Source organism: Fusarium proliferatum (genome assembly GCF_900067095.1).
Source record: "Fusarium proliferatum ET1 genome assembly, contig: FPRO_scaffold001, whole genome shotgun sequence".
Lineage (NCBI taxonomy): Eukaryota > Fungi > Ascomycota > Sordariomycetes > Hypocreales > Nectriaceae > Fusarium > Fusarium proliferatum.
In genome coordinates, this window is record NW_022194790.1 from 3473529 (window position 1) to 3500456 (window position 26928).

The 26928-nt window shown below is 48.9% G+C and overlaps 11 protein-coding genes across 11 annotated transcripts; 6 read left to right on the top strand and 5 right to left on the bottom strand.

The window, feature by feature from the left end:
* Positions 1 to 84: 84 nt before the first annotated feature.
* Positions 85 to 884, top strand: FPRO_00947 (putative ADP-ribosylation factor; the record flags this gene model as incomplete). The annotated part of the gene is made up of 4 exons (XM_031220781.1): positions 85 to 232; positions 304 to 548; positions 644 to 709; positions 792 to 884. The coding sequence occupies 4 exons, from the start codon at positions 85 to 87 to the stop codon at positions 882 to 884; spliced, it is 552 nt and encodes a 183-aa protein (XP_031075525.1).
* Positions 885 to 1948: 1064 nt separating this feature from the next.
* FPRO_00946 (putative chaperonin ClpB) lies at positions 1949 to 4318 on the bottom strand (the record flags this gene model as incomplete). Its single annotated transcript, XM_031220793.1, has 1 exon — positions 1949 to 4318. One exon carries the CDS (start codon positions 4316 to 4318, stop codon positions 1949 to 1951), a length of 2370 nt encoding a protein of 789 aa, XP_031075526.1.
* A 698-nt stretch (positions 4319 to 5016) lies between these two features.
* On the top strand, positions 5017 to 5997 carry FPRO_00945 (putative ribosomal protein L6.e.B, cytosolic; the record flags this gene model as incomplete). The annotated part of the gene is made up of 3 exons (XM_031220804.1): positions 5017 to 5130; positions 5446 to 5781; positions 5845 to 5997. The coding sequence occupies 3 exons, from the start codon at positions 5017 to 5019 to the stop codon at positions 5995 to 5997; spliced, it is 603 nt and encodes a 200-aa protein (XP_031075527.1).
* A 501-nt stretch (positions 5998 to 6498) lies between these two features.
* FPRO_00944 (putative dipeptidylpeptidase III) lies at positions 6499 to 9059 on the bottom strand (the record flags this gene model as incomplete). Its single annotated transcript, XM_031220815.1, has 8 exons — positions 6499 to 6767; positions 6815 to 7318; positions 7369 to 7547; positions 7607 to 7634; positions 7693 to 7830; positions 7881 to 7889; positions 7949 to 8820; positions 8935 to 9059. 8 exons carry the CDS (start codon positions 9057 to 9059, stop codon positions 6499 to 6501), a joined length of 2124 nt encoding a protein of 707 aa, XP_031075528.1.
* A 4384-nt stretch (positions 9060 to 13443) lies between these two features.
* FPRO_00943 (uncharacterized protein) lies at positions 13444 to 14218 on the top strand (the record flags this gene model as incomplete). The annotated part of the gene is made up of 2 exons (XM_031220826.1): positions 13444 to 13695; positions 13775 to 14218. The coding sequence occupies 2 exons, from the start codon at positions 13444 to 13446 to the stop codon at positions 14216 to 14218; spliced, it is 696 nt and encodes a 231-aa protein (XP_031075529.1).
* Positions 14219 to 15390: 1172 nt separating this feature from the next.
* FPRO_00942 (putative branched-chain alpha-keto acid dehydrogenase complex) lies at positions 15391 to 16919 on the bottom strand (the record flags this gene model as incomplete). The annotated part of the gene is made up of 2 exons (XM_031220837.1): positions 15391 to 16688; positions 16745 to 16919. 2 exons carry the CDS (start codon positions 16917 to 16919, stop codon positions 15391 to 15393), a joined length of 1473 nt encoding a protein of 490 aa, XP_031075530.1.
* Positions 16920 to 17445: 526 nt separating this feature from the next.
* FPRO_00941 (uncharacterized protein) lies at positions 17446 to 18546 on the top strand (the record flags this gene model as incomplete). Its single annotated transcript, XM_031220848.1, has 2 exons — positions 17446 to 17804; positions 17868 to 18546. The coding sequence occupies 2 exons, from the start codon at positions 17446 to 17448 to the stop codon at positions 18544 to 18546; spliced, it is 1038 nt and encodes a 345-aa protein (XP_031075531.1).
* A 137-nt stretch (positions 18547 to 18683) lies between these two features.
* Positions 18684 to 19482, bottom strand: FPRO_00940 (uncharacterized protein; the record flags this gene model as incomplete). Its single annotated transcript, XM_031220859.1, has 3 exons — positions 18684 to 19187; positions 19246 to 19359; positions 19414 to 19482. 3 exons carry the CDS (start codon positions 19480 to 19482, stop codon positions 18684 to 18686), a joined length of 687 nt encoding a protein of 228 aa, XP_031075532.1.
* Positions 19483 to 19842: 360 nt separating this feature from the next.
* On the top strand, positions 19843 to 20607 carry FPRO_00939 (putative ribosomal protein L35; the record flags this gene model as incomplete). The annotated part of the gene is made up of 4 exons (XM_031220870.1): positions 19843 to 19845; positions 20062 to 20201; positions 20285 to 20510; positions 20602 to 20607. The coding sequence occupies 4 exons, from the start codon at positions 19843 to 19845 to the stop codon at positions 20605 to 20607; spliced, it is 375 nt and encodes a 124-aa protein (XP_031075533.1).
* A 1395-nt stretch (positions 20608 to 22002) lies between these two features.
* On the bottom strand, positions 22003 to 24016 carry FPRO_00938 (uncharacterized protein; the record flags this gene model as incomplete). Its single annotated transcript, XM_031220881.1, has 3 exons — positions 22003 to 22229; positions 22280 to 22426; positions 22492 to 24016. The coding sequence occupies 3 exons, from the start codon at positions 24014 to 24016 to the stop codon at positions 22003 to 22005; spliced, it is 1899 nt and encodes a 632-aa protein (XP_031075534.1).
* Positions 24017 to 26385: 2369 nt separating this feature from the next.
* On the top strand, positions 26386 to 26818 carry FPRO_00937 (uncharacterized protein; the record flags this gene model as incomplete). Its single annotated transcript, XM_031220892.1, has 2 exons — positions 26386 to 26589; positions 26660 to 26818. The coding sequence occupies 2 exons, from the start codon at positions 26386 to 26388 to the stop codon at positions 26816 to 26818; spliced, it is 363 nt and encodes a 120-aa protein (XP_031075535.1).
* Between the last annotated feature and the right edge of the window lie 110 nt (positions 26819 to 26928).

Here is a 26928-nt window from a genome sequence, read left to right on the forward strand (position 1 = left end):
AGCATCGCTGACCTTGCGCCTTCACCTTTAGGACCTCTTTTTCTATACCTAGACACACAGGCCTCGAAGCCGTAAACCGCAATCATGGGTCTCGCTTTCTCAAAGCTCTTCGACCGACTGTGGGGGAAGAAGGAGATGCGAATTCTGATGGTTGGTCTTGATGCCGCCGGTAAAACCACCATCCTCTACAAGCTTAAGCTTGGTGAGATTGTCACCACCATTCCCACTATCGGTATGAGACGCTCTCGATCCTGACAAACCCTTCATGCCGCTGACATACGGATTTCTTTCTCATCTTACCAGGCTTCAATGTCGAGACTGTAGAGTACAAGAACATTCAATTCACCGTGTGGGATGTCGGTGGTCAGGACAAGATTCGTCCTCTGTGGAGACACTACTTCCAGAACACTCAGGGTATCATCTTCGTCGTTGACTCCAACGATCGCGATCGTATTGTCGAGGCACGAGAGGAGCTCCAGCGCATGCTCAACGAGGACGAGCTTCGCGATGCCATCCTTCTTGTCTTTGCCAACAAGCAGGATCTTCCCGTACGTCACGACCCCACCTCGAGACTTTCTCCCAAATCTCCCCTCAACGTGTCATTTAACCGCAGTACCATATACTAACGTTACGCTACTCCTAGAACGCCATGAACGCCGCCGAGATCACAGACAAGCTTGGCCTCCACAGCCTGCGACAACGCGCCTGGGTAAGTAATGGGCAATCAACATCTGGGCCCAGATGGTGTCTCTTTGTTCACATGCTGACCTCTTACTTTCTTCTATCAATAGTACATCCAGTCCACCTGTGCCACCTCCGGTGACGGTCTCTATGAGGGTCTTGAGTGGCTCGCCAACACCCTCCGAAAGGCGGGTCACCAGTAGAAAGGTGTCGAGAGGCCTCTCCATAAAAACTCGCTTTTTCTCTCCTGCTCTGCCATATACTCTCAAATGGCTCTTTGTCTCGACTCGAGGTTTCGGTTGTAATTTGCAAAGTTATTGGTCAACCAATCGAAGATAAATCCTTGAACCAAAGTCACGTCTATTCACGTTTTCTGTTTAAGCAACCTCTTTTAACGCTTTCTTCCTCTCTCAATGGTGCTTCACTGTGAGCCTTCTGGTCAACAATATCTGCTTGCCATCGCTAGCGTCAGCTCGCTTCCTGAGGACCACAGAACGTACTTTCTCTTTTTTTCTTCTTGGAGGAAAAGTCGGGTGATGATGGGAGGCGTCTTATGGGGATCCCCGGGATATTTGTACAGTCGTCAATCGGGTGTTGTTTGCTCTTTGAAAAGAATGCATCCTCGCTGATTTTACAATACTCTCGCAAACCGTGGCGCACTGGTATATCTATCGTTTGTTAATTTCTTTCTTTCCCATGTCACTTAGGGAACATGACCATGATGAGCAACTCAAGTAACGAGGGTTATAAATGAGGCATGAATTCGGGCCACCGCAAGTTTGAGCTGTTGTAGAGATTCTATATGTTTTATTCCAAATCTTTGGTGAAATCGCGAGACTTGGTCGATTCGAGTGACACACGGTCTCTAGTCTTTTTGGCTAAAAGGAACAGAGGTTTGTGTCTAGAGTGCTGATTTTAGTCTTGAGCGGAAGACAATTTAGAAGTGCAAACGTATCTGGAACGGATCCATGACAGACACTGACCTGAGTCAAGAGCCTGCCTTCTAGAGGATCGCACAAGTCTGCTTTGCATCGAAGATTTAAGCCACAATGTTCCAAACAGAATTAATTCCACCAGTAGTAGGAAACAAGACTTCAGTGCGTTTTGGGATGCGTTGGTCTCAATTGAGTGGTTATGCATCATTTGGTGTTCAGTTACATTCTATGATGTTATATACGCTTCTGTTATACAAATTGTACGAATTATTAGACATGAAACACATTAACTCATTAAAAAAATCTTGGATAGTCCTTAATAATCAGGTAATTCAAGCATCCTTGGGCTTGACGATGATATCCAAGCCCTCCTTGTCGTCACGGATCTTAACCTCAGCGGTCTCGCCCATTTTCAGCTGCCCTTTGATGATATGGTCTGCGAGGCCGTTGCCAATCTCATTGGTAATGAGTCGGTTCAGGGGGCGCGCACCGAACTTGGGGTCGTAACCACGCTCCGCAAGCCAGTCTCTGACATTGTCGGGAACCGAAAGGATAATACGGCGGTCGTCAAGACGCTGCTGGAGCTCCTTAAGGCCAATGTCGACAATATCACGGATAGCGCTGCGGGCGAGACGCTTGAAGACAATGAAAGAGTCGATACGGTTAAGGAATTCGGGTGGGTAAGCCGAGGCGACAACATCCATGACAGCCTTGCGGACTGATGGGTCGATCTCGCCATCGGGTGTCTCACTATAGGGGTGAAGGTGGTTTTGGCCAACAAGTATATCGGCGCCCAAGTTCGATGTCAGAACGATGATAGTGTTCTTGAAATCAACCTTGTGGCCTTGGGCATCGGTGAGGTAGCCCTCATCAAGGACCTGGAGGAGGAGAGCCGAGATATCGCGGTGTGCCTTTTCAAACTCGTCAAATAGTAGCACAGCATATGGCTTACGGCGGACAGCTTCGGTCAGTTGGCCAGCGTCCTCATAGCCGACGTAACCGGACGGTGCACCAATAAGTCGAGAAATGGTGTGTTTTTCTTGGAATTCTGACATGTCAAAGCGAACAACAGCAGATTCGGTCGAGAAAAGAAAACCTGCCAATTTCTTGCACAGCTCTGTCTTACCCACACCAGTAGGGCCCAGGAAGAAAAAGGAAGCCAGTGGTTTGTTCTCGCCGCTCAGGCCAGCTCGTTGGAGACGGACGGCATTAGAAACTGCCTTGATGGCTTCATCTTGGCCCTTGACCGCTTCGCGGAGGGAATCTTCCATATGAACCAATTTCTCTATGTGTCCGGAAGTCAGCTTCGACACAGGAATGCCTGTGATGCGGGAGACGACATTGGCGATATCGTCGGGGCTGACAGAGTCGTGGATCAGAGTATCGCTGGACTTTGCTTCTTGAGCCTCTCCTTCCTTGGGTAACTTCTTCTCGAGATTAGGGATAACACCAAACCTGAGCTCAGAGGCACGGCCAAAGTTCCCTTCTCTCTGTGCCTGCTCAAGCTCGAACTTGGCTTTGTCGAGGTCTTCTTGGATCTTCTTAACTGATTCGATCTCAGCACGCTCCTTCTCCCAGCGCGTATTGAGCTCAGAAATTTCCTCGTTGAGTTTCTTGAGGTCACTTTCAAGTTTCTCACGCCTCTCCTTGGAAGCGATATCTGATTCCTTCCTCAAGCTTTCAAGTTCAATCTGGATGGTCATGATCTTGTGGTCAAGGCGCATTATATCTTCGGGCTTGGACTCATGCTGCAGTTTGAGATGGCTGGCTGCTTCATCCATGAGGTCAATAGCCTTATCTGGTAAAAATCGATCGGTGATGTAGCGGTTGGATAATGTAGCAGCAGCAACCAAAGCTCCATCTGTAATGCGGACACCATGGTGAACTTCGTACTTGTCTTTGATACCTCGGAGAATACTGATAGTATCCTCCACAGAGGGCTCGCTAACAATGATCGGTTGGAATCGTCGAGCCAGCGCAACGTCCTTCTCGATTTGACGATATTCGTTGAGAGTTGTTGCGCCACAACATTGAAGTTCGCCACGGGCCAAAGCAGGCTTCAGGAGGTTTGATGCATCAATAGACCCTTCAGCCTTCCCAAGTCCGAGGAGTGTGTGCAATTCATCAATAAAAAGAATAACTTCTCCTTGAGCTTGTTCCACCTCTGTCAAGACCTTCTTTAACCTCTCTTCAAAGTCTCCTCTGAACTTAGCGCCGGCAATGAGAGAGCCAAGGTCAAGGCTGATGACCCTCTTGTTCTTGATGCTCTCAGGGACGTCACCTCGGACAATACGGAGGGCAAGACCCTCAAGAATTGCAGTCTTTCCAGTACCCGCATTGCCGATCAGGACTGGGTTATTCTTGGTTCGCCTTGACAAGATTTGAATGGTTCGCTGAATCTCTGCGTCTCTTCCAATAACTGGATCCAGCTTTCCATCCTTGGCTCGGGCAGTCAAGTCAATACCAAATTGTTCCAGAGCAGGCTTCTCTTCTTCGCCACCCATGTTCATCCGGTGAGTGCCACCAGGAGGGTGTGGACGGCCATTGGCATATGACCGGATAGCAAGACTTGGAATCAATCGTAGAGAAGTCGGTCTCAAAGGTTGGGTAGCTAGTACCCGTGTAAGTGGTTGCACGGAACGGGTCCGCGCACTAGCAGCAATGCGCTGTGTTGATGCGATTATTTGCTTGCGTGCTTGCATGTTAGGCACTGTGATAGAAGGCATGCAAAGAACGTCTAAAGGAAAGAAAACGAGGGCAAGACCGTGGATTTCTTCGACCTGCGGGAGACCTTTTATTATCTACGACACGAAACTCGGCTACACGCTTCAAGGTGAATGGAGCATATTCTCGCAAGTTCGATCATCCGTCATTGAGAGACGCTAGAGCTGATAAGATAAGTAGAGCCAGCTTGTATCCAATAATCATGTGACTGACTGTGCGCAAGACAGAAATCTTGTGTGATCGCCTAACGCATATATTCTGTTACCCAAGATGCGGCTCGTCTGATGAGAAGCAAGTTAAGGAGACCAGGAACACGTTTATTTGCAAGCGCAAATCTTCTGGTACGTTCTTATTTTTCTACCATTCAAGCGTAATTAAATCATGTGATGCTTGTACATTGTTGGTCTTGCTAAACAATGGAACTTATAAGGTATTTCGTTACTAAGTGGCACGCTAGAAAATTTTGGCAACCACAACCAGCAACCTGCCCTAAGAAGAGCTGCCACGTGACTCTTTCAGTGGGGATCTTGGCTCAAGTTTGATTGGGCAGTTCGCCACACTTTCTAGGCTTCGCCCACAAAGACAATTTACATTTTGGGGCCTACACCACCTCAACACCACCGACTTCACTTCCTCTTTTCACCCAACCCCAAGTCAACCAGCCAGGAGAGTCACAATGTCGGCGAAGCCCACGAGCAAGACATTCGGAAAGTCGACCCGAGAGGTTCCTGCCTCTTCGGAGAAGGCTAAGAAGTGGTACCCCGCTGACGACGATGCCGAGAACAAGAAGGTAAGTCTTTTGGTGATGATTACGATGCACTTGCAGCCAGTTGCGTTATGTTTTGGAGTGCGCGGTTTGGATATGGGAACCGAGGAGTCGAGAGAATGAGTTTGGTCCATGGCAATCCGACTGCCATCGCAACAAGTACATACTTTGAACGACGAAGCGGCTTCGAATTTCAATGCCATATATATCGAACGCACAGATCTGCAAAGCCTGCGACAAATATCGATTGACGACTGCACTTCATCTACATATAGCAACTGCCTGCAGCAATTCTTCAGCATAACCAAGTGCCAGCATGCTAACAGCTGAAAACCACAGGTCCGCAAGGCTGTCCGATCTTGGGCCCCTCGCAAGTCCCTCCAGCCCGGCACTGTCCTCATCCTCCTCGCTGGCCGCTTCCGTGGCAAGCGTGTCATTCTCCTGAAGTCCCTCGACCAGGGTGTCCTCCTCGTCACCGGCCCCTTCAAGATCAACGGTGTTCCTCTGCGACGAGTTAACTCCCGATACGTCATCGCTACCTCCTACAAGGTCGACATCTCCGGTCTCGACGAGAAGAAGATCGAGGAGGTCTCTCAGCCCAAGTACTTCACCGCTGAGAAGGCCAAGGAGAAGGCTGGTGAGGAGGCTTTCTTCAAGCAGGGAGAGAAGCCCCAGGTACGATACAACAATTCCAGAACAGTACTCGCCAAGTATCAGGTCACTGACAGCTCTTTACAGAAGAAGGAGGTCAACAGCAGCCGTGCCGCCGACCAGAAGGCCATCGACAAGGCTCTGATTGCCAACATCAAGAAGGTTGACATGCTGGCTTCTTACCTCTCCAGCTCTTTCAGCTTGAGGAAGGGTGACAAGCCCCACGAGATGGCCTGGTAAACGTGCAATCTTGTGCCGGGGTGATGGGAGTACCGGGGTTGCGACACAACGGGTTGTAGAACGGCAAGGGTCTCCGAAATGGGCTGGTTTGGCCAATTGCATTTGGAAGTCGACGGCATCGGTCCTATTTTGGCGTCTGTAATCAGGTTTTACAGTCAAAAAAACAAACGAGCATACAAAATTCTAGAGGCTTCCGGTCAGAGGCCGATGATGATGAACTCCACTCGGACATCCCATCTCCTGAGTGATAAAAACAACTGGTGTGAGCTAAGAGTTCTCAGATCTGATCTCGTCAAAAATGGACATCGATTTATGAATGATTAACAAGACTTGAATTTTTATGTGCGTTCATCGGTCTGCGGGTGTGTCAATCCTCTCCGGGTGGGCAAAGGGTGACTGAGGTGAGGATTCGTAACATCAAAAAGTACTATCTCATTTCTTCCCTTATCCTAGGATTGCCATCTACTTAATGCAGCCATGATGTTCGGTTTTTATTTTATTTTACAAGTTGCGCTCTACCCAGCTCTCAATCATGCCAGTCAACGAGGCTTCGTAGTGCTTGATCGAAACCTTTCCAGATGCCTCATCCAGAGACGTATTGGCCTGGACAAAGACCTTGCGAGGCTGCTTGTTCTTGAGAACAATGTCACGGACTTTCTTGCCCCAGAATTCGGTGTCAACCGTTGTCATGTGCACGTAAAAGTCAGTACCAGTCTTAACATCGGCGGTAGATTTGTAAATGTGCAGCTTCTGGAGATACTTGGCAACAGCTGGCGAATTTGTTAGCTCATGTCCAGTCGTCGGAGTTAAATCTTACCATCTCGACCAGCTGTAAGGATCTTGGAGCGATCCAACTTGATGGTCAAATCGGAAAGATCATCCTGTTTGTAATCAAGCTTGCAGAAATCGTCCTCCGCCTCAAGGAAGCACTTGAGGATGGAGAAGCGAGCTTGGCTATGAGCCTGGCCCCATTTCTGGCTCTTGGGATCCCACATCTCAAGGGAAGCAAGTCCAGCTCGGGCCATGGATAGGTAGGAGGCGAAAAGCACATCACCAGCTTCGCCATTGATATCCTCGGAACCATCACCAAATCCGAAAATCTTGAGAACGGGGAACTCGCAGCTCAGATGCATAGCAACAAGCTCGGCACGGCACTCCTCGTACGAGGCAGCAATGCTACCAAAGACGGAACCCCAAGTCTGCCCGGGCTTGTACCAGGTTGTGATAGGCTTGTTATCCACAGGACTGACGGGAGGTTTCTCCTTGTCAAAGTTGTAGGTGCCTGGGGATGTTTCTTGGAGAAGTTTACCGCAACCATGGCCTAACGATTTTGAGCAGTAGATTCAAGGGACTCGAGGTAAGTTTACATACCAGTAAGTTCGTGGAGGCCAACTTGAACTTCAAAGGAAGCATCTCGCTGCTTCTTGTAGACCTCAAGATCTTCGTCGCGAATAAAAGGAATCTTCTCATCCGGGGCCTTGGCACTGAGAACATTCCCCAGTGACACATTCTTAAAACCCTCAGTCTGACGGATATCATCATAGTTGGGGCTGCAAACAATGTCAGCAATCTACTTTCCGCTTCATATCGATTTGTTCCGGGGACCTACATGTTGATACCAGCAGGAATACCAGAACCTAGGCTCAATGTTAGCATGTGTGGATTTGATAGATTTAGTATCACTAGATCACTGACCAGCAAAGGTAAGAACCTCGAGGGATGTGAAGTCGGGAGACAGGAACTTATCCTTCTCAAACTCCGAGCCCCAAGGCAGCAGAGGAATGAGCTTGGGGGCGTTCTTCACAAGCTCTCCAAATGCGCGAGTTCGCTCAACTGGGCAACAGTCAGTGACTAGTCAAATATTTGACTTGAATAAATCTTACGGTTGACCACTATACAAAAAGTCAGTAATTAGATTCTCGTCCAGGACGTATATTGATAAAAAGCTTACTAGAGGCAAAGCCTTCCCACTCTCCACGAATACCAGCAGGGTCTCGATAGGTCTCGATGAAGCCAATGTTAGACTCAACCATAGGACCCTTGTCCTTGATCCAGTATCTTTGACTATCCTTGAAGGCCTCCAGTGAGCCGGACTCGAAGGACTTGCTGTAAGCCTCGTGCATCTTCTTCTGAGTATCGTTCTCCGCATTCTCGGCAGCACCGTTGATGAAAGCTGTGATGTTCTTCATCTCCTCAGCATAGTCGCCGTAGACCAGCTTGATTGTTTTGCTCTTGAGAGGTCCATCCTCCACGGTAAAATCGGTCTGCTTGCCAATATCACCTCCTTCACTGGGGATTTCCTTGACAGCTGAAGCGATCAGTATCTCGTAGTTACCCTCTGAGGTCTTGCGAAGTCGGTTGTTCTCGGGCAAAAGACCCTTGGACTCCATCCAGTCAGAAACAGCCTTGATTTCGTCCTTCGTAATGTGCGAAGATTCGGGGTAGTAAGTAGTCATGTGCCCGTCGTCTGGATAGCCAAGGTGCATCATGGCGGGGTTACTAGAGCTAAAGATGCCTCCCTTTGTCGCCTCGTAAAACTTGTTGGCCTCGGGTGAGGTGGAAGCGAGAGCAGCCACGGTCTTCTCCGAGCACCGGGGAATGAACTTGGAGTCGCCGAAGCTCTTGTAGTTGCCATTGTTTCCAAGGAACATAGCAGCGTACTCGAGGAACCGGGCAAGCTCATCTTCTTCGACGCCAGCCTTCTTTGCTAGGGCAGTCCAATCGCCGTTGGCAGACTTGTGGAGAGTCAAGATCAAGTCAAATATTGGCTCAGACTCAGGGGAGATCTGTCGAAGGACAATTCTGGTACCAGCAAAAGCAGCTCTATAATTTTGTGTCAACATAAGCCACACGACCCCTCCCTCATAAGCATTGTTGCCCCTCATTCCAATCTGATCGAGCTTCACAACTTATACACAGTCGGTAATAAAAACTTACTTGCTGATAAAGTGAGCGTAACGCTTCTGCTTGTCATTCAGGGCATCAAAGTGCTTCTCAATCTCGAGCCTAACCACCGAGGGGGGCTTGTCGGCGAGGTAGTGGACCAGCTCGTTTGAATTCATGACGGTGGCAGAGGTTGAAAACTTGTGGAGGCTCTGGTGGTTGAAAGACTTTTTAAAGCGAGGAATGGGTCGTCGCGTCAGGATAGTTGACTTCAAGGCCGTTGTTCTTAGTGAAGGTAGTCTCTGAAGCATGAGAGACGGTGAGATTAAGTTGGGAGAAGGCATGCCCGTGGCTGTGACTGACGTTTTCAGGTCACGTCGGCCAATGAATCTTTGTTAATCTGGGGACAAACGCAGCTTCCTAAACGTGTCAAGGCGGCAAGCAGAAGGGCCAGAGCTTATTGCCTATAGCAGCTAGTAAGGCGGTGCACAAAGCCCCATCGTAAAAGCCAATGAGGGCTCTGCGACGAATTGGATATTTCTGTTTCATGATGTTAGATAAATTTGAAGACATACAGTTGAATTGGCCATACCACTGAGATACGAAGTGTTGATCTTATTGGACGGGCTCTACACAGCAGTTGTGCCAATGCCGCCGCCCTGTTGCCAATACGTTGTATTCCCCGGTGGCATTTCAACATTGAATTGGCTCTTCTGTCACACGTGCTGAAGCCTCAAGATAACCTCGTCATACATGAACATCGTTTATTGATGAGCCGGAATGGTAAAATCAGTAACAGCTCGTGTTTGGCACATTGTCATCTATGGTTGCTATGCTGAATATTGGGGTCCATCCACGAATTGGAACCAGCCAGAAACCGTGAAATGTGCTGAGGCCTAGGGTAAGCACTTATTGATCCGTTCAATGAACTCACATCACAACTATTTTCCTGTTTCGCAACGTGCTGGTAATTATAAAGCCTAGCCTTTCTTACATTGATATATTTGAAGTTGAAAGGCATTGTTCTCATTACGTAGTGCTGTTCGGGATGTGGACGCTGGTCACTTCTTTTGACTACATATGATAAATAGTTCGTCTCAAACGAAGCAGGATAGTTGCCGACGTATCCCGTATCCCAAGAAAGATGAAGCGAACCGAACCGAAGTCTCAAACCGAGGAGTCCTTCAGTTCTACCACCTGGGCACCACAGCCCGGCGGGTACTAGAACCCTATTTATGATTTTATGCAGAATCCCTCTCGGATATCCAATGCCGTGAAAGGCTTCATTAACATTAGATCTAAGGACACAGTGCTTCCCGAAACTCGAATCAAATGCATACCATCCTGGTAGCAATAGACGTTGGCGAGGCAGGACAAATCCTCATTTAACGAAAAAACCACTTCACTGCTTATGTATCACGTCTGGTCCAACTATTGCAGAGATACGGACGGGAGGACCAACACGGTTGCGCATGCACTAATGAATGTCCCGACTTGTACGGTCAACGAATCCGGGGTGCTTCCATCGGGCGAGCTGCCCCATGCTGATCAACTAACTCTATCAATACATCCAAGAAAGGGCCAATAAAATATCATGTGCCAGCAAACAGTTGCACAACACCAAAATTATGAAGATTTATTAAGCATTCAGCTATTTTAAGCGGTGTGGCGTTAAAGGGTCGCAACTCGGCAGAGGATTGAGATATGAAGCTAGGCCAAGCCTCATCCTGCAAGCAAGCGTTAGTACGATCAACTACATCAGCCGGCATTGTCAACCGAGCCAACCCTTCGGAATCTAGCAAACCAGCTGGGCGGGACACCAGATTGGGGTGACATGGATGGCTGTCTAAGACAATTGTAACTGCAGCCGGGGAAGCCTTTGTGGTTCCCCCGAATTGGACGATGCTAATGTGATTCCTGGAGCAAACAACTGATGTGTGACTGATTGCCAATGCTAGCCGGCAGAAATGGGGAAGTATCGACCATGTCGAGTTCCCATTCGTGGTATTTACAGATCTGCTGATCGATGAGGGTATTCGTATATATTCTCTGTCTTGCTCATTGGGCGATGTGAACTCTTTATGCTGAGTATAGCATTCCAATACTCGATCGGAAGAACGTTTCGTATTTTGTCATTTTGTTCGTGACCGAATAATAAAAATGCCAGCTGGAAGATTCTGGCTGCAGTGGCCAAGGCTCTGTGCTTTGAATCGTCGTTCACCAGCTGACCTTCTACCCCCACGCTATTACTCCACACTCAACGCTACTAGCGTTTCTCTCCTTGTGCCTTTTCCGTTCCCCTTTGCCCTGCTCTGTTTTGGGTAAATCTCTCCCAAGCCGTGACTTGTGATTGGATCAAGGGTCAAGGTCTTGAAAAGTGATACTCAGCCGAAAGAAAGCAAAGCTGTACATGGATTCCTACGTAGTTGGAAGAAAAGCCATGAATCGGGTTTGGTTTGGATAATTCAACTCGAGGGACCTGTTCGGGCGGCTGGTGGGTGAGGTGAGCAACTACCTAGATATCCATCAATACCTGTAAAGCTAGGGTGTCTAAAACCAGCATTTATGGGTAGCATGAGTGACGACCGCACACTCAGTTTAGTGACCTCGGTCAAATATGTTTGGAATAATAGGGGCCGTTAGGTCACTCATAAACCACACTAAATGTGAGAACACTCCTGACTTTGAACCAGAGTATCAAAATCAAAGGGTCCGTCTATGGGCGTACTGGACTATTCTGAACTTATCCACGTCTTTTGGTCGTTGAGGATGAAGGTCTCAAGTTTTCTCGCCTCCCCCAGACCACTCAGGAAAGAGGACATGGAAAGTATGATATAGTGGGAATGTTGAGAATGAAGCTCTCAACGGGCGAGTGCTATCAATGAACAATGACATGGGAGGGTGTCCAATTTTCCGGTCGGGAAATTCGGACCAGCACATCGGTACGCCCGATCATCAACCAAGTTTTAAACCCTTCCCTTATATCTGCCACTGGAAGTTGCTTACAAGATTTACCATGAATCCATTTGCCAAGTTCGGCTCATGTCAGCCGGATAAGTGCTTGAGACTGATCCTCAGCAACACTCGACTTTTGCCGGATTAATCAGCTTTTCCAACGTTATTATCGGATTCGAAAGGAACGGAGCCAGACAAATAGAATCTACGACATAGATGATATAGACCAACTGAGTGACGTTGCATGCTGTTGTATCGCTGGTCGTGCGAGCTGGCACACGTTCGGTTCGGCGGCCAGAGTTTCCAGAATTACCCAACTGCGGAAACTCCGCGCAAGGATTTTTTTCCGGGGGAGCGTGATAGGTTCGCCCCTGTTCTGCTATTCAAGCTTCTATCAAGGCAATGCAAAGCTGATGATTTGCACTATATGTACCTAGATATCGTTGCATAGCGCCAAGCGAGATACACAATTTAACTAGATGAGAATTCGCTGGAGCTGTGATTTTGTATGTGTAAACCCGAACTGGAACGTGCAGTGGGCTCGTGACCTCACAAGCCATGCACATATGAACGGGAGAGTGACAGGGGCTGGCTGGTTCTGGCCTCGGGGAGCAAGAAAACACCAGACCTTCATATAGGGCGCCAAAATAAATTTAGTAAAAGATATCCTAAATTTATATAAAGTTACCTAAGTCTTTTTGTCATTTAGGATCAAGGTCCTGAGTTTTCTTTCCTCCCCTAGTCTGGGTAATGTCAGTTGGATGGAATTTGGGGTTCAAGGAACCATCATCATGTCCCACAGGGAGCGTCATGGGCCAGATCCTCACCAATCTTTTTCCCTTTCCCTTGATAGTCTCAGATTGAACGACATTGCCAGTCCATCTCGAGATCATGCTCCACCGTAATATATCCATCCACTGCCATGCTGTCTCTCCAACACACAGCTACGTAGATACATAGCACAAATGGTTGAGATCCATTGTAACTGGACAGCCTATACCTGGTACAGTAGATTCTGATGACCTTTTTCCGTCCTCAACCAATTGGTCCAGGGCCCTAGTCACCCCCAGACGGCATGCCCTCCTGGCACCGGGCTCCAAAGCCTGGCCTGGGTTGTGGAGATGGATCCCTTCCAGCGGGTGACAGTCACCCCCGGGCCCATTTCACTACACCCTGCCCCCACGCCACCTGTGGAAGCAAATGTATGTCGGGCTGTGCGAAATAGTGGATGTTGGAAGTTTCGTGCCTACCCCGGGCTTCTCTCCGTGCCCTTTTCCTTGAGCCTGAATTAGGAACATCAGCTATGACTTGTACCGTCATCAACCTTATATAGATCCCTCTGGCCCCCGGGTCTCTCTGTCAATCTGCTCTACTGATTTGCAATTCTTGGCTTTTCCCTATTCGCATCTTGATTTACTCAACCGATTCATAGACATTGACCGTCCCCGTTACTACGTCATTATCATTGTCATTCCCATTATCGCTGCCAGTCTCACCTCGACCTTCAGTTATACACCAGGCGACAGGCGTCATTAGGGGCTTCTTTAACATCATAAATATTCCTAAAAGATTGGTTTTGTTGGCTCTCTCAATTACTCCAATACGAAAATGCTTTCCTACGAACCCACACCAATGTCAATCAAGACTCCCACAAAACCAACGACCATTACTTTGCCGCCCACCACTTCGTCACCAATGACGGTAGCACCCCCATCCATCAACTCTGCCACCATCAATGGCCACAAAGCCCAGGGACAACAACACATCTGGCTGGTTACGGGCCCTGCCGGCTGTGGAAAGACAACAGTCGCTGGATATTTGGCTCAATCATTAGGCCTGCCCTATATTGAGGGCGATTCGGTATGTAGAACTTTTGCAGAACGCCCCACGTTATGGAAATGCCCCAGCGTCGTCACCACTAACACGGTTTTCTCATTAGTTCCACCCTCCCGCCAATATTGATAAGATGCGAAATGGCATTCCCCTAACTGATGCCGATCGATGGGATTGGCTCACAGCTTTACGGGAAGAATCCATCCAGAGACTGAATTCCGGATCCAATGGAGTCGTCCTTACTTGCTCGGCTCTCAAGCGCAAGTATCGCGATGTTATCCGCGTTGCTGGATACTACGATCACCGCATTCAGATCCATTTCGTTTTCCTCGACGCTTCTGAGGAGCTTCTTCTCGCCCGTGTCGCCCAACGACAAAACCATTACATGGGTGCCAACATGGTCCACAGCCAGTTCGAGACCCTTGAGCGACCTTTGGCCGATGAAAAGGATGTTATCACCATCGACGTCAGCCGGCCCATAGAAGAAGTGGAGCGGGAAGCGCTCAGCAACGTGCTGGAAACAATCACCAAATCTCAAGACAAGCCATGAGCGCCAGGCAGCTTTAAGAAAACAATGATTTGTACGCTTTATATCATTTGGTACATATTTACCGGCTTCATCATACACTGCCGACCCGCCATACACAGTCATTTTGGACAATTTTAGGCGAGGCCTTATAATCAAGCAGGGAGTCACAGCGTTATGGTTATATATGCATTCAGGATTTTGGAGTTCAAGATTTAAAAGGCGTTTGGAACCAAGAGTCTTGTCATTGCCCAGTACCTATGCACTCGGACAGCTCTCCGATGAGGCGCGACCAGGGAACAGGAGACTAGCTAGCTTGGTGCAGTCCCCCGCAAAGTGTCAGAGTTGCAGTCATTGTACCGCATGAGCACAACTGGGGCTGCTTGCTTACACGGATAGGCTAAAAAGAAGGGAAGGGGAGGAAAGGTACTCCCTCATCCCCAGGCTTCCGGGTCTACGCTACGCGCGCATGGGAGCCAAATTTGAGTGAGTTGCGAAGTCAGTTTGGGTCGCTTTATTATCTACTCCATGTTAGAAGATTCATGATCTGCTGATCTGCTTCACTTGTGAAGGCAAATACACACAAATGCTCTTGCACTAAACACACCAGTACTATGCGATGTCTGCCGTCCGTTGCCACAAGCCTATGAGGTTTCCTGTGATCTTGCTCGTGAGGAGACATCTGTCCCGGCATTGACTTCTAGCTATCCCGATGAACATTCAGTCTCCTGCATCATGACAACTCAATACATGACCGCGGCTCAGCTCGTCTGATTGAAAATGCCTCTGACCGACAAGCGAGCGAGTGATAGCTCATACAAATACTTGGAATGTAATTGGAAGCTTCGGGTCGGTGTGTTGTCATCATGCACGGTAAAACCCATTCGGCATCTTGGGGCCTGAGCGATTTGCATCACGAGGTTATCAATGCAACGGAATCAGGGTTCTATAGCTTGGGCCAACATCATCACTCTTTATGCAGATTCAGATTGTCTGGATTCTCCGGCCACTCACTCCCTTCGCCTCGCCATCAACAAAAATGAGACCTCAAGATTTAGCCAAACCGGGATCCATTGCCGAGGAACAATGCAATATCACGGCTCAGCAGCGTCTCACCAGCTTTCTATAACCCCTTTCGTGTTCGTAATTTATGAAATTTTGGTGATCTAGATTATATACATTAACGCCCCTCTTATCTATTTCAGATGCATTACCATAAGATCCGGCTCTTCCACTATTTGTCTTACTACCTCAGCGGCTCGCGCCATGGTAGCGCCATCAATAACTCGGTGATCAGCACTCCAGCTGAAGTTGGTGACCTGCTTCTTGACCACATTGTCGTTCTCGTCAAACGCAGGTACTGTGCGCATGCGTCCAATGCCCAGAATGGCCACTTCGCGTTCCACAATGACAGGACTGACGTATGTACCACCCACGTTTCCAATATTGGACACTGTAATGGTGCCCCCTTGGAAATCAGCTGGCTTAAGCTTACCCTGGCTAGCCAATGCCTGAAGCCGCGAGAGCTCTGCCGCAATGGATAGGATGTTGAGAGAAGCGACGTTCTTGATCACGGGCACGACAAGCCCTCCGGTGGTGTCCATCGCGATACCAATGTTGTGTTGTGATCGATGAACGAGGCATGGCTTGTTATTCTTGGGGTCAACATCCACCCTGGCATTGAGCATTGGGTACTGGTTCAACGCTAACGAGACCGCCTTGATTATAAAGGGCAGATATGATAGTTTGGTAGGTTGTCCCTCGACTGTAGGGCCCTTGGCAATAACACGGTTCAGTCGCTTCCGAAGCTCCACGAGACTCGAGAAGTCAACCTCGTCCGCGTAGAGAAAGTGTGGGATAGTGAGGGACCTTGTCATAGTCTTGAACATCTGAAGTTGTGTGTTGGAAAGAGGCACAACTGTTTCGGCTTGTACCGAGGTGTCGTGTGGCTTGGAAGACGCAGCAGTTGGAGATACTTGCTGGGCACTTTCCTTGGCATCCCTCTCCTTGACAAATCTATAGATATCTTCCTTGAGAACCCTGTCGTCTCTTCCAGTGCCATCAACATCTGCGATATTCACATTGAGCTCCTTGGAAAGATGTCGCACAGCTGGAGTAGCAATGCTGGCGCATTTGCCCTTCTCCTTAACTGGTGTCTGGACAGGCGCTTCTAGATTCGCTTGCTGCTCTGTTCCAGCCTGAGCCTCTGTAGGTGGTGGTGGAGGAGGAGGCACATCCTCTTTGTCGGCTTCTTGATTTGATAGTGCGTCAACGTCCTCGGCCTTTGCCTCGCCTTCAATATCAATGTCAACAAAGGGTTTGCCGACTTTGGCCATTTCGCCGGCTTCATAGTGCAGCTTCTTGACCACGCCTGAGAAGCGGCTTGTAATCTCCACAGATGCCTTGTCACTTTGGACTTCGCATAGCGGAGAGAACTCTTCGACGCGGGCACCGGGTTCCACGAACCATTGAATGACTTCACATTCGACGATACCTGGCTTGTGTTAGTCAGACCGGATGACATGGGATAATTCGCGTTCGCCGGCTTACCTTCGCCAATGTCAGCCAAAACAACAGGTTTGACAGCCATTATTCTTCTGGATTCACTGAACCATCTTTGAGACTTGGCCATGACAGGAGCTCGAGAGCCCACTGCCATGCTGCCCATGCCTCTGGCAACATGCCATTGCTTCTGTAGCACACGGGATCCTCGTTGAAGAAACATATTTGCTAGCAATCGGGCCTGTAAGGAGGAAAAAGAATGTTCAGAGATTGTCAATAGAAAAGCCCGACTCATCCTCATAAGAGAGAGGAGATGGTAAATATCCATGGACAGGTTAAGCCGAAGGGCTGGCTTCCATCGGCCCCGTCCGTGGATAACCGCCAATCCGGGGGAATGACGGCACTGACGAATACTAAGCCCGATCGAACCGCATCTTCGGCTCTATCTCAACCCCCACACTGCCGATACAATGGCCCTGCGCCCCACTTCTCCCGTCAACCGTGGGGACTCTAGGGGAGGAAAGAAAACTCAGGACCTTAGCCCAATACGCTAAAAATACTTAGGTAAATCTAGCCTAAGCTTAGGGGACTCTTTGCCAAGTTTATTTTGACACCCTATAATAAGGTCCGGTGTTTTCTTGCCCCCTGGGGGGACTCTATGGAAACTCAAGTGAATTTTCCAACGTCGGGTCTCAGGTTTGGAGAGCCGCAAAGTCTGTCTCCTCCCGTCCCCTCCCCTGCCAGCCATGATGGCATCACGACGACTTGAGTTGAGCCTCTCCAGCCTCGCTCGCCGACCTCTAACATGCTTCCTTTGCGAGGCTCGCCGCCCGTTCACCACTTCGACCATCCGACTAGCGAGGACTGAGAAGCCTGGATCTGGCGCATCGTTAAATCCTCAAGAAAATGTTGCTAAGCCAATTGAGGCTCCTCGAAGTTACGGAAAGCGACAAGAAGGACACTTCGTACCGAAACCTCTTCCTCGTCCGATCGGAATGCCCCTACCGCCTAAAGCTGGAGAGAATACTGGAATTGATAATCGATCGCTACGACAGCGACGTGAGGATTTTGTTAATTATGACAAGCACTTGCAACGGCGCAAGGAGCTGTAAGAGCATTATGGCTGGCTGGCAACACACACACGCACACACTGACGCTTCTTTGTACACAGAACTGCAAAGATTTCACGGCCGTACTTTCGAGATTGGGGCAACCTTCAATACCATGAGGGTAAATCCTTCATCGCGCCTCCACGCCTATTCAAGGCCGAGCTGTCACTATTCTTCCCCAACTTTTACGGCGAAACTCTATTGAAGACGGATAAAAACCCACGCGATACTACACCACTCCTTACTGGCAAGGCAACAGTCGTCTCTTTCTTCAGCAGCCGCTGGGCTGAGCAGCAAGCTGCGACCTTCACATCTAAGGAGGAAAACCCTGGGCTTCATGAAGTGCTAAATAAGCACCCGGGCACGACACAGATTGTCAACATCAACTATGAAGATAATGCCGGCAAGGCGTGGCTGGTGCGTTTCTTTCTGGGTTCATTGCGAAAGCAGTTCCCAGAGAAGGATTGGGACAAATATTTCCTTGTCCGACGAGGCGTTACCGACGACATTCGCGAATCCATCGGTCTACTCAACAGCAAGGTCGGATACGTCTTCCTTGTCGATCAGTATTGCCGGGTTCGGTGGGCGGGCAGCGGAACTGCTCATCCCGTTGAAGCAGAAGGTTTGGCAAAGGGTCTCTCGCGTATAGTTGATGAGATGAGGAATGAAGCAACCTTGCCCGCCACTGCAAAGGAGCAACATCCAGGTAAACACCATCTTGAGGTTCCGAAAATGCTGTAATTAGACGCCTTCTAGTAGAGGAAGACGATTGTAACTTTAGACATCCTAGACATCCATGGTCCAACCATGATTGTACAATATCAAACACGCTGATACCCCTGAACACCTGTCCATCATACAAAAGCAAGCTTGTCAGTTTACGAGAAGAGGAAGAAGACAATAAAGCAGAACGCAACAAAGCTTCCCATGATAATCCCGTCCCTCCTCTTCTTTGCTGATATCCTTCCGATCAGCGTATTGATCCCAGGTACTTGGCTTGCCGCGTGCGTAATCCTCCGATTGATACTCGCCAAGGTTTCACGCTGCAGATTAAAGTTGTCATTGACTGCGTACGCTTGGCTGAGGACACTGTCCGCCATATTGTTGCTGTTATCGATACGATTACGCTCTTCTAGCATGTAATCAGCCTCGGCAGCTTCAGGGTTGTTCTGGCGGTATTCATCGATATCCGAGCGGACATTGGTCAGGAGGTTGGCCCGATCGCGGGCTTGTTGTAGTGTTGAACGCAGGCGCGCCAGATCTCTTTGATGGCCAGTAAGCTTCCTTCGAAGGAGGGACAGGTTGTTCTGTTTTGAGGCGGAGGATGCGAGATTGGGTTCGGAATCGAGAAGTCGAGTGAGCTGGCCGTTGACTGTTTTGCGCTGATGCGATGTTAGGATGTTGTATAGCAGCCTGCCAGCAAATTGTATCAGCGCATACCTTCTCTAGCAATTCTTCCAACTTTCTTTCTGTTTCGCGCTCTTCTTCCGTGGGCTTTGGTGGTACGTTAGAAGCTGTCGAGAACTGCGAATATGTGTGGAACAAGGTCTCCGTCTAAGTTACGACGACGTCAGCTAATAGTCTGGCGCATGGTATTGTTTGATGTACCTGGGTCTCCAACTGTCGAGCTTGTTGTCGAAGCTGGGCCCATCCGGCGACTCCATTCGCTGTCGACATTTTGTCTATTAGAATTCTGGCTTCTTGACAATATGGTGATGTATTCATATGATCCTCAAACTGTCCTAGCCTTCCACCTCACCCATCAACTAACTCCCTGACGACCCTTGTCCGAGGAATGGCAGAATCGGACACCGCCTTACGCAAGTATCCACGTGATATCTATTACACGTGATTTTGCACGTGCTGTCCCGAAATCAAAATTCTTTGTGCAGGAGCCTGCCCCACTCCTGCCTCAAAGCCCTAAATTTCTTACCTGCGCACGGCAACGATATCGCGACACTCACTGAAAGCTTGAGGCAGATATCTTCGCAACACCTCGTCGACACCACTTCGCATATCACTTCGAAGCTATTCAAGATGGTGAGTACGAATAATCCTCGCCCTCTATCACGGTAGTTGTCGGCTTGTTTTGTCGCCGTCTCGTGCGGCTGTCAGACCATTCGAACTATTTCATCGACCAGAACACACAAACACATTCTCGATCGTTTTTCCACTCTCGAACCTCGGCCTTTGTTTCGATATAGCAACACACACAAAACATGAATATGGGAAGGACAAATCGCTGACAGGTTGTAGTCGTCGGGCAAGGTCAAGGCTGGTGCGCTCTGGGGCAAGAACAAGGATGATTTGACAAAGCAGCTCGCTGAGCTCAAGACCGAGCTTGGTCAACTCCGCATCCAGAAGGTCGCCTCTTCTGGCTCCAAGCTGAACAGGATGTGAGCATTTCTCTCTTTGCAACACTGGTGTTGGAGGAGATTGTAAAATCAATAGCGACGTATGGCTAACACGTTTCAAACAGCCATGACATCCGCAAGTCGATCGCCCGTGTCCTGACCGTTATCAACGCCAAGCAAAGGGCTCAGCTTCGGCTCTTCTATAAGAACAAGAAGTACGCCCCTCTCGACCTCCGACCCAAGCAGACTCGTGCCATCCGCCGCCGACTATCGCCCGAGGAGAAGTCCCGCGTCCTCGAGAAGACCAAGAAGCGCACTGTTCACTTCCCTCAGCGCAAGTTCGCCATCAAGGTACGATGACTCGACGCCTTTGGAGGACTAAGACCTCCATATATGGCAAAACTCCTGTTCCGAGAACCAAACACTGACGAAAACAATGCAGGCTTAAGTTAAAATGCTTGTAGTTATTGGCGTGACAAGGACAACGGTAGAAAGGAAACGGGGTATGGAGGGCGTGGCGTGCTTTTTCTTTGAACTAAAGGCTTCGAAATTTGCATCGCATGGCTCAGGGAATCTCGGTCTGACTTGTACTTATTTCCCGGCTTGGGGCCTCGATTCGGGACGGCATGTCCACAATGGACTGCCTGGACAGGCAGTCTTTAAAAAACAAAAATGAGGTCATGATTAAGAAGTTCTGAGAGCATCCTTGTGATAGTTGTGACAAGATGGTTGCGTCCTGTGGGAAGATGTCATATGCCTCGGACAATCAAAGCCTTGTTGCTCTGGCAAGAATCCGAAAGATATACAATTCACCATATTCTCCGGAGACTATACTACAGATTTTGCGTTAGTTTATGTTGATTCGTCAATTCGATCCAAACTGACCTGGATCTCTTGGACCTATACTGATAAAATTCTTTTGTACGGGTCGGCCACATCCGGTTGGTCTTTGAGGCGCCTCGGATCGTTCCAACCCGCGTCACCCCACCATAACCCCAACGACTTCTTTCCATCAACGAGTAAAGACAATATAGAGTAATCCCAGCCTTTTATTTTTTCTTACCTCATTCATTCATCTTCACCAAACTGGACACACCTGTTGGCCGTGTTGCCTCACTGATCTCATATATGAGTCACTGAAATTGCTTTTCGTAATTGGGCCCCTCGAGTGTATCAAATGCATCGGCGTTTAAAAGAGGACCCTGCAAAGGCTTTATCCCATGAAGAATCGAATTCGGAGAGGGCCACGGATTGACCAATATATTTTGCATCGCTCATGTGTCAATGGAATAAAGGGAAGGTCTCAAAGGTAGGCATCCGACTGTTCTCAAGTGCAGAGCTGGTTGTACAGCTCTCCGAGATTCTCGCCTTCAGCCAGTGCTTTCAATGGACAGTATGCGGGACGAATGAACAAATGATCGGAGGGCGACAATGAATATCCAAATACCTCCCTCCCGGCCTCCCCCCATTGCCAAAACGATATCATTACACGACATCGGACACAGTATGCATCAACTGGAAACTGCCAGTACCTGTCGTGCTCGGCCGAACATTCTGGATCATGGTTAATCAAATTGAGGGCTTGATATTTTTCGTGTTCACTATGGAATCGGGTATCTATCTACCTTTATCTGAGTCTTCCGCTCACTTCGTAAATATCATGTGGCACGTTTGGAGCACCATGGTCCAGGAACGCCAGTTTTCATCGCAAATTTCAAACCGGCTTAATTACGAAACCTTCAACGCCAGTACCGATCTCAAAATCCCAAAACGACAACACCTTTCCTTTTCTTCTTCTTTCAAATGAGATGTCCTCAACTCTGGGAAGTTCCAGAGCTGCATCTCATGAGCTTTTGCTAGTCTTGCGGCCGCCATCTTGCATATGGGTCTGCAGATGCCGACGAAGTTGATCCAGCCGATGAAAGTCCTTGCCGCAGTGCTCACAAACGTGGTTACCACGAACATTGTGCGTGCGACGGTGCTTGGATAGATTGGAAGATTCACCGAACCGCTTCCCACAAATTTCGCACTGCAAAGGCTTCTCTCCTGTATGCGTGCGCATATGCATGGCTAAAGAGCAGGTTAGCATTTGGTATTGAGTCAGGAGTCGACATATTTACTAAGAGCACTCTGCTGCTTGAAACGCGCCTCACACCCCGGTTGTATGCACTTCCATGGTTTCTCTCCCGAGTGAGTACGCATGTGCTGCTCCAGGGATTGCTTTGCTGAAAGCATTACGCCGCAAATCTCGCATTTGACTGGTTTGTCTGTCAGACAAATTAGTACGTTCTACAACATGGAACCTGATATTTAATCATATGGTACAACTCACATCCGGTATGCGTCTGCATATGTCGTTCCAGTTTGCTCTTTTGCGAGAATGGACCGGGTCTTATACAAGCGTACCATGTGCAGCAAAACCCATTTTCACCCTTCTGCAGAGTCTTGACATGCTCATTCTTGCAGTGGTCCTGGAGTTCTTTATTACTTCCGAACCGTTTGGAACAGAGGACACCATCTCCCTCACATAGCCATTGGCAGGTGAAATCGGCTTCTCCTTTTATGGCTTGCTTCTCCGCCAACTCGGTTTTCGGTGTGGGGGATTGTGAAGGCATAGAAAAGGTGCCATTGTGGCTCAGCCCTGGGCCACTGGGACGGCTCGCAAGGTTCCCGACGTGTTGGTTGAGATCATCAGTAAAACTAGGTCCGATTTCATGAGAGAAATCGCCAAAGTCATGACCGATCGCGGAGTCAATATCCAGAGGAACACCCTGGCCTGGTTCGACTGGGCTCATTAATGTATTGACCACGGGTTCAGGCTCTGCCGAGGGTGTTGTAACAGACACAGATGCCGGAGTGGTGGAAACGGTGGTGCTCACGCAATGCGAATCGTTGCAGGGGATTGCGGCCTCCTGACAAGAGGCGTCAAGGCATGGCTCAAGGGCAGCACAAGTGGGTTCGAAGCAACAAGCAGCATGGGAGAAGTCAAACTCGTCACAAGAAGCATCGAAGCAACAGTCCGCATGATCTCCATCGCCACACTGACTCCAACATTTGGCGTCGCCGCATGCAGAAGTGCAGTCAACAGAGGTGGCGTTGTTGCATCCCATATGTGGTGTCCACGACATCGGCATGCAATGAGCGACGTTGGCCTGTCCCATCATGTTGGCCCAGGAGGGAGCAACGGCTTGGGGCCAGCGATCATAGAGACTGGGCATTGAAAACGCATGGTTATGGTGTTGGAATTCTCCAAACGATGTATGTTGGCTGTCTAATAGTGGCATGTTGAAGTTGTGCTGCAAATTCTCGTTGACGGTCTGAAGAACGGCTGTGGGGTCGATATGCTGGAGATTCTGATCTTGTTGAATGCTATGAGGAGAGTGCATTTGATGCACATGCGACGACTGCTGGTATTCCAGTTGGTTATGATATTGATGCGTCTGCTCAGACTGTCTCCTTCGCTTTTGTCGGTGCGCTGAGACTCTCATTGCCGCAGTGGACAATGTTCTTGCAGGAGAACTGGATATGCTTGATTGGGTACGGCTTTTTGCCCTCGTGGAACGGGCGTTGTTGGCCTGGTCATGTCGCTGGGAGACCGTATCAGTGCCGTTCTTAAGATCGAGGCCGATGTCAAGAGCGTTCTTGGTGGCAGCAGTTTTACCATAGTGGTCAAAACAGCGTTGGTCGAGACAAGCGTTCTCAGTGTTGTTGCAGGTACCGAGAGAATCGAGACCATGTGTCAGGCAGGTATCGTGACCGAGCAAACTGTCAAAGCCATAGTCGACTTTTTCGGATTCGAAAGAAGTTGGCTGGTTTTGCTGCTGGTGATGATGAACGAAAGGCGCTGAGTGGTCCATGATTGCATATATGGAATCACAGCAGCAATCGCTCGGTTTGATAACGGCGATTGCTTCTCTCTTCTTTTATCCTTTCGCGCGCGGATGTTTCTGAGTTAATTTTATGGTTGAGTTGCTCATCGACGGCATTAGTAGGATAATGCGAAGGCCTGGGAGGCCCTAGTGGGATGTTGCGAACGGCCCAAGAGAATCGATGAGTGAGAACCCGGATGGCCAGCGGCTCAAAGGGTTGAAGGTGGAGGGGCAGGGTATGACACTAAGGCACTTTGTGAACTCCAGTGGATCATGGTGCGTTTAAGTGGGACCAGCTTCCTGGAACGATTATGCTCAGCCAATGAGGGTGGAGGGATTGGGAGAGTAAGACAAGAGCAATCTAGGTACTAATGGTTGCTGAGTACCTACCAGGTCGCAAAGGCAGTAGGCATTCGTTCGCTTCTATCTTTCCTGAGCTAACGAATATTTCTAAACACTAAGAAAGTATTAATGTAGCTGAGGGGATATGTTAGCAAGCGAAAGGCTGACGATTTCTTCCAACCCTACTTTATCCGTAGACAGCCAGTCCTGTTAGCAGGAAGATAAGTCTCCAAAGTTGAGCTGGTGAAATGCGTGGGTTTGAGGACAAGGGATGCCAACCTCAGTCAGTGTTTATCCTTTATTTGTTAAATATCCATAGCCGAGCTGGTCCAATGCCTCAAAGTCGAGTCAATCACTGCATCTTCCGCGTGGGGTTCATGTCCCTTGATCGCCTGCATGCATGGATATGGCCAATGACTATGATATACCAATTTCTGCATCGATGCAATATCGTAGGTTCTGTACAGTACTTTATGTGCAGTTAATCCACTTCATTGCTCCAGCATGTTTCTCGGTAACCTTTCCGACTAGAGCACTGACGATATGGCCCATACAACTGGCTCGGTGACTTGCAGCGGATGATATCCCTGGATGGCTGGGCCCTAGTCTTGCCTTTGTTGCTACGCCTCTCTTGCAGTTGGTTTGTCGATTGTTGATGATTGTTGACTGTTATGGCCATTGTGACCATTTGTTTCGATTCCTCAGTTGGCTTGTGTTCAGGCACGTCTATGCCCGTTAACATAGTCATACCCAAGCCATACGATTTTCCACCAACAATTAGTAGCTATATTGGGAATAGAGACTTTATTGTTATACCAACTAGCATAGTACCACATGAGCCGCATGTGTTGATTGAACAGAAAGTTGTAACGATAAACTTAAGTTTTCAGGACAGTTACCCTATGCTTGTGTATTTTGTTGTATTATCTGCCATATATGCCACCTTATCTATTGACAGCAACACCGGCCACTCAGACATACGTTGAAATTTACAGACTGAACATCACGTAAAACTTGTTGAGGCTGGTGCAAATTGGCCGGCGTCTACATTGCACTGTATGCGTAGGCTTCAAATTAATATACGTAGTGTGTAGCCACTTGAGAATTTGAGATACAATCATATATGGGTGTAGTTGATACTCATATGTAGTGCCTACCTACCTAGGCTGCGAGCAACTACAGAACTTGCCTTTACGAATGACCGATTGGACCTCCGTCTACTCTTCCCAGTAACGCAACTCCCCGCTCCGGGTGCGGCAGACATAGACCCACTTGACTCCGTTATGCTCTCCGTCACTCAAACTTGGGTATGAAGACCTTAGACAGAGATATACCGATGCAAACCACTTGAAACCCAATGTGATAGCCATCATTATCTGTCAAAAACATGTAGTCGATGAAATTGAGATAATTGCATTTGCCTGCGGTTGCGACTCGCACTACGCAGCAAGACCAATAGTGCGTACCTAATCAGAGAATAAGCTAAAGACTTATCTTAGGCTATTACATAGTGCTCGAGGTGTGGTTCTGAGAGTGTTCCTTTGAGTTAGTAGGCCTCACAGCTAATGCTTGCATCTCCCGCCTTACCTCGACGTTGCTCACATGTCCCTGAGGCGCAGCGCTCCATCCCTCAACCCATCACGATTATCCTTTGCCGGTTCTTATGACCGCAGAGTTGACGACAAGGAGTAACTGACTTCACCACGACTGAGTGAGCACCACCAGATATCTTTATACACTGAAATTTACCGACACTCGATTGGGGGTATTGCAATCAAAGCTTAACGCTTCCTCCCCTGTTTCCCTATATGGAAACCCCTCCTGACCTCGGATCTTGGCATAAAGAAACTCCAGCCTCACGTCTCTCGCTGAGACACAACACTCTAATCCAATTCATCAAACTTCAATCTGGCAATCCCAGCACACGGCTAGTCTTTTATTTGCATTGTTCACTGTGTTGTAGCCCAATAGAAAACAGAAAACATTAAATTCACCGCACCATACCATTAGCAGCCATGGGCAACATCTGCGGAAAGACAGAGCCAGAGGCTTTTTCGCAACCCGGCAGAGTCTTGGGTTCCGCTCCCGCTCCAGCCGCTGGCACAGCGCCGGTTCCGACAAAGGTCGGAGGCCCGCCAAGGACTTTGGGAAGCGGCTCAGCTGCGGAAGCTTCAGGAGATACGGATGACGCCCGGAGGAAAGCCGCGGAAGCTGCAGAGGTGAGATCGCCCCCTGCCGCGTGACTGTCATGATGTTATTCTTGTTATCTTGACTGACGGGGCATTGCAGGCGCGCGCAAAAGCATCCTCAAAGCCAGGTGGAAAGTTGCAGACCCAACTAGCAGCACAGAAGAAACAGACACGTTCAGAAACCCTCAATGACGCTAGTCAAGAGCAACTGCGAGCGCGTGAGGCCGATCAAGCAGCTGAAGCACGAAATTGGGCATGATGATTCAGTGTTGACTTCTCAAGAGCATACAGGTCAGAAGATGGCGCAGAGTAGCTGGTTCACGACAATGCGGATTGGAAGGCAGCCTCTACACATTGTGATCATTCAAT